Raw genomic sequence first — 6,000 nt, forward strand, 5'->3', positions numbered from 1 at the left:
CTGCCAGGTGAATTGGCCAGTGATGCGTGGGAGGTGGGTTGTTGGCCTCGTCGCTGCTGCCCTTGCAGCAAGGAGGGGGTGAGCGAGAGAGAAGGCGGAGCCTATGTCCTCGCGCGTTCGTTGCTCTGCTTGCCTCACACGGAGGTAAATGAAGTACGCCCGCCAGTGCGCCTCTGAACTTTTACCACGTCGTCACCGGTGGTGCGCAGGACACGTTCCTCGGCGAGAGAAGGAGGCTCGCCGAGCACGACAAAGCGCAACAGAGCTGCAGAGCCCGAATGAAAAGGAGCACGGGCAGGAGAAACAAAGGGAGAGAGCAAGGGGGGAAGGGGGAGGGGGGCCGCGTCGATAAACACGGCGAATCTGTGTCGTACCTCTCTCTGTCTGTGTGTGTGGGTGTGTGGGTGTGTCTGTGTGGGTGTGTGTGTGGACGTGTGTGTGTGTGTGGGTGTGGGTGTGTGCGTGTGTGGGTGTGTTACCGTTAGGCTCGTACGCTTTTCCCTGGAGCGTGCCAGGAGTAAGCTCGCGAGCTCTCTCGATCTCAATCTCAATCTCTAGTGGCCTCTTCGTTACTCGCCTCCTTGCCTCGCTACTTCTCTCTCTCTTGTGGGTTTTCGCTTGCGCTCTCCTCCCTCTGCAGCTGGTTGACTGAAAAATACGCAGAGCGCGTGAGTAATGAGCAATAGTGTGGGGCAGAGGTGTGCAGTGAGGTGAAGCGATAGTTCGAAGGCGGCACATGCGGCACTGGGCACTCGCGCACCCTGGCGAGGCGCGTATGGGGCGACCAAATAAAACACATCAGGCAACGGCATCGAGTGACGCCCCGTCGCCACGGAGGCTGTGCAGCACATAACCCCTACGTAAGCTGAGCGTTTCCCGCAGGGGGTGTCCCCGTAAGACTACTACGCACGGTAGCCGCTGTTCTTAAGTAAGCCCCAAAGTGAATCGAGGAGAGGGAGAGGGAGAGGGAGAGAGAGAGAGAGCGAGCGAGATGAAGACACGCACCGAACGTACGTAGGGGCAGTGGACTCGCTCCCACCCCACTCCACCTCACCTCTCTCACTGCTCCCCCCCTCACCAACTCGTCCCTGGCATCGGCACTTAGCAAACATAGCGAAACACGAGAATAAAAGCGACAACAACAACAACAGCCGCGAATCGCGCGCACAAACGCAGAGAAATGGAAACGCTCATCAGCTGCGCGTGGGTCGGTCCGTGGCCCTCTTCCTCGCTGCAGAGAGAAGGGAGAAAAAAAGGAGGGCGGTAGCCGCTCCATGACCAGGGCGAGCGCGCGTGCCCTTCCCGATCCATCAGACACGCGCCACCGACTGCGCTAGCGGCTGAGTACGAAGAAAAGCGAGTAGAGCTTTTTCAAGGGGTCCCAGGAGCACCAGTACGCTTCGGACGTGCTGCCGTCCGTCTCCTCCAGCACGTCTCGCGGCTGAGAGCGGTTCACTTTTGCAGGAAACTTCAGCGCAATCGTGGCGTACCCCTCGCAGGCAAAGAGTAGATAGACAAAGTAGTCGTCCGCCGGCCTCTCAACGTGCTGCTCGCGGGCAGACAGCCAGCGGTGAAGCGGGCGTGTACCCTCCTCGGCCTGTGTGAATATCACCTCGACCCAGACCTTGGTGCGATACGCTACCTCGTCGTGCTCCGTTCGGAAGGAGTAAAGCGGAGTACCGAAGCGGGCATTCGCAGCGGCAGCAGCAGTAGCCGAGCTCAACGCGTCAGTGCTGCTGCCCGCCACCGGGCCGCCGCTCAGCGCCAGTAGCGCCTCCTCTTTACGCGCACGCTCCTCCGCCTCAGTGTTTAGTCGCTCCTCCTCCTGCAGCCGAAGGTGGCGCAGCTCCTTGTGCTGGCGCCGCTCCAGCTGCAGCGTGTGAGTCTTGCCGGCGATATGCTTGAGGAAGTTGTTCTCCTCGGGGCAGTAGATGCCGCAGAGCGTACAGGTCACCTGCCCCATGTGGTTCCGCTTGAAGTACGGATTCGCCCGAGCGACCTCGATGGGGTCGTAGAGGTTTGCGGTGCCATTCGGACTCGAGGCCATTCTTCGCGCCGGAAGTGCTCTGTGAGCGTAAGCCGCACGTGGTGGAGGCAGGGGAGGCAGGGGGGTGACAGGGCGGGGGAGGCAGGGGGTGGGGTTGGTGGGAGCATGAGTAATGAAGAGGAACAGGGTGAACCAGCAGACGGTCAAATACCGCATCAGGGGGGAGGGGCTGCCATTATGGAGGCGTCACAATCCATTGCCCTCAGCCGAACCCTCTCGCCTCCTGACATAATCGCTATCCCCCCACCCCTCACGTAAAGACTAGGGAGGGGAAGGTGTGCTCCGCCTCCCCCCCCCCCCCGCCCCAATATCGCACGACGGCAGCGAGGCAGCATTGATGGATATTCATTGGGAAGGCAATGCGTTTCCTTTGCACAGGACTTCACAGTTGGCAAGGAAACGGCGAATAGGCGCAGAGAGAGGAGGAGAATATTCAGAGGCTGTGGCAGTGCACAGACAAAATGGCTCACAACCAAGGGAGGAGGGGGTGTAAAGCATCAAAGCACTGACATTGCTGCCTCTTTTCCTTTACTTCTCAGCTCCCTCTCGTGCTCACGAGAGTGGGGGAGGGGGGGGTGACACCAAGCAAGAACGAAGAAGAGAAACAACGGCGAGATGGTGGCCGTGGGGAGGAGACAGTAAAGGCGCAAACGAGCGAACGCGCAGAACACACCCACAGCACAATCCGCCTCCCCCTTTTCCTCCCCCTTTTCCTCTCCCAACCCCCTATTCGGTATCGTCGCGGACGGGGGGACCAACACACACACACAGGGGGAGGAGGAGGGCTATCAAAAAGCGAACAGCATCCAGCGAGGGTCCACCGGGGAAGGGAAAGGGGAAAGAAGACGCGCACAACCTTTGGAAAGGGCTCACACACAGAGAGAGAGAGAAGGGGAGGAAGAACAAACGAGAGTCGAGGTCTGAAGCAAGGAGGCCTTAAGTGGCAGATAAAGGCCCCGAGGGGAAAGAAGGGTGGGCGTCACATCACACGCGACCGCTTTCTGCTATAGAAATATCTCCAGCACATCCCGGACGGCACCACGACACACGGGGCAGGCGAACACCTCCTCTCGGCAGTGGCTCTGCAGCCGCTGCACGCACAGGCCGCAGAGTCCGTTGTGTCCGCAGGGCTGCAGCAGAATGCGGGATGGCTGAAGCATCTGCATGCAATAGAGACAACACCCGGCGCTGCTTCTCTGAGGAGCACTGATGTTATCACCGCTCACCTCTGTCAGGAACGGCTGACCCTGCATCGTCGGTGTCATGAAGCTGTTCAGTGTCAAGGGCGCTGCCGGCGCGTTCCGTGGCGCGCCTGCCCTGCGGTCGCTGGAACCCAAAGGCTGCTGCTGCAGACTCTCCTGCAGTGAGGTGCCCTTCACACCGGCGTAGCTCATGGCGAAGGACTCGAGCACGCCTCTCAGCACGCGTTGCAGCTCCACAAGAACATCATAAACAGACCCGTTGGCACTCCACAACTCTTGTGAAAGCGGAAGGAGCTCTGGTGTCACCTCTCCCGTCTCCCTGTCCTTGATGATGCCGGCGAAGCACTGCCCAGTGAGGGAGGGGGAGGAGGACGGGGACGCGGGTGCCCCAGTGACAGCGGCGGCGGTGGTGGTGGCAAACGCCGCACCATCGAGGAAGGGCCCCAATGGGCGGGTCGCCGCATCAACTAAGTATAGGCGCGGCGGTTTGGCATAGACGCAAGCCTCGCTGTCGTGAGCACCGCCACTCTCACCCGCTGTGCCACCGATACGAGTCGGGGAGAACTGCAGCACCACGCGCACCTGCAGCTCCGCCACCGCCTCTACAGCCACCTGATGCGTCACCCCAGCCTTGCCCCCAGCGGTGGAAACAGTGACCTCTGCCGAGCAGGTCTTCGCAGCGGCAGTGCTGGCAGCGGTGAGTGACGGGCTTTGTCCGACGGTAGTGGCGTAAGGCCTCTCCTTCGGTATCGCTAGTACCGCCGCTTTGTGCTCGCTAAAAATGGGCACGTAAGCGACGATGCGATGCTTCGCCGGAAAGTACCGCGCGAGGCCGTCACCAAACTTTGACAGATCGCGGAGAACAGTGGCGCAGCGGAGGTGCTCCGCAGAGCGGTTCGGTAACGCGTTTCTCATGAACAACGGTGCGTTGTGGGAGTGGTGGTGACGGTAGACGTCGGTGCTACCACTGCTGCCCAGCTGACTTATGTTGGGCCGTGAGGGGAAGGCGTAGATGCTCGACGGCACAATGAGAGGCGGCATCGCCTCGAAGTTACGCACAACCACGTTGCGTATGTACGCGGTCAGCGTTTGGTACTTGTCATCCCCGGGTGCGGGAATGATGGCGCCGCTGATCGGGTCAACGTACTCGGCCTTGCGACTAATGGCGAAGCCGTTGAGGTTCTCTATATTGAGGCACACTCGGTAGCGGCAGTACACGCCTGTCTTTGCCTTCACGCATGAGGCCCGTAGTACCGTCTGCGACGCGCTTGCGTTGGCAGACGCCAGGGATGCAGATAACTTGTTGGATTCGTTGAGAGCTGCATCAGCAGCGTTGCTGACGCTTATCGTGTTCTCCGCTGAGTCAATCCCCGAGACAGGTGCGTAGACTGAGATGATCACCGGGGTGTAGTACACCGTGCCGCGGTAAGTGTAGGGCAGGATGCCGCGAATCTCGTAGTGGTCGCTGCACTGGATGTACCTAAATCCGTCACCGTAGGCGAAGCGGAAGCCTTGCAGGTCTGGGTTAGCCAAGATGCGAGAGTCGGAGATGTCATACTCTTTACGCGGCCGCACAGGTGGCGGCAGACCTGAGAAAGTGGTGGAGTTGGACAAAGCGCCAATGGGCGTTGAAGGGGTGAAGCTGGTTGGCGTGGTACCGCTCCTTGACCCATTCAAGTTGCGATTCTGCAGTGCTGAATGCGCTTCACCGGGTAATAGAGAGGCGGGGCTGCCATCCACAACAGAAGACGGTGCAGTGCGGGTGCCGCTACCGCCCCCTTGCTTGAGTTGTGTGGCCGGCAAGAACGGGCCGGCGCCGTCACCGGGCTGACGAAAGGGAAAGCCGCTGGCGCGGTGGACCGGAGCCCCTCTACTATTGCTATTTTGGCTTGGCTTCTCGTCGTCGTCGTCGCTGTCCGAAATAGCGAGCTTCTGGAATCGGCCGATTCCTCCACTAGGGATCCCGCTGGTGCCGATGTACGGCCCACCTAACGGCGCTTTTTCCGATGGCATGGCACAGTCGCCCACTGACTGTTGGCATTGCGCTACGGCCGCTGTAGGAGTTGCGGCTGCCAAAATACTAGCGCACTCCGTGTGCCCGTGGCGCTCAGCCAACTGCAGGGGTCGTTCACCGAACGCATTGGTGCATCCCACTGGTGTCTGCAGTGACTCTACCAGGTAGCGCACGATGCTAGTCGCACCGATGGAAGCGGCAAGGTGAAGGGCTGTGTTGTGGTTGCTGCCGTTCCTGGCAAGCACATCCGCCTTATACTCCTGACACAACATCTTCACAGTACGGAGGTAGCCGGAGTACCCCGCTTGGATAGAGGCCAAGTCAGTGCGGTTGACGTTGGAAATGCACGTGTACAGTAGCGTCATGTTGGAGCCCTTCGCCGGCACATTCACCCGCTCAGGGTGCTCACGCAGCCACTGCCGCAGCTCCTCCGTGTTACCCTCCGCCGCCCAGCGGAACTCCATCTTTCGCTAGCGCCAATAGCGATCTTGGGGAAGGGGGATGGACGATTACGAAGAGAACGACGACTACCAGCGCCACGCCCTGCAGAGCGAGCGCAGCGGGGAGAGTAGGGAAGAGGGAGCAGAACACTCCGATTAAGCTCAATGAAGTGCAGCCAAGCAGCAACAGTAAACTACTTAGAAAAAGCCCAAAACACTGACAAGCACAGACACGAAAGTGTGAATAAGTGTACAGAACGTGTGCTGCTCGCAATGGGCCAGCGCAGAGGTGATGTG

General features: G+C 60.0%; 2 protein-coding genes across 2 annotated transcripts; both read right to left on the bottom strand.

Moving 5' to 3' along the window:
* Positions 1 to 1,333: 1,333 nt before the first annotated feature.
* Positions 1,334 to 2,047, bottom strand: LPMP_020100 (hypothetical protein; the record flags this gene model as incomplete). Its single annotated transcript, XM_010699853.1, has 1 exon — positions 1,334 to 2,047. One exon carries the CDS (start codon positions 2,045 to 2,047, stop codon positions 1,334 to 1,336), a length of 714 nt encoding a protein of 237 aa, XP_010698155.1.
* A 1,004-nt stretch (positions 2,048 to 3,051) lies between these two features.
* Positions 3,052 to 5,727, bottom strand: LPMP_020110 (hypothetical protein; the record flags this gene model as incomplete). The annotated part of the gene is made up of 1 exon (XM_010699854.1): positions 3,052 to 5,727. One exon carries the CDS (start codon positions 5,725 to 5,727, stop codon positions 3,052 to 3,054), a length of 2,676 nt encoding a protein of 891 aa, XP_010698156.1.
* Positions 5,728 to 6,000: the final 273 nt, after the last annotated feature.

The sequence above is a fragment of the Leishmania panamensis genome (genome assembly GCF_000755165.1).
Source record: "Leishmania panamensis strain MHOM/PA/94/PSC-1 chromosome 2 sequence".
Lineage (NCBI taxonomy): Eukaryota > Euglenozoa > Kinetoplastea > Trypanosomatida > Trypanosomatidae > Leishmania > Leishmania panamensis.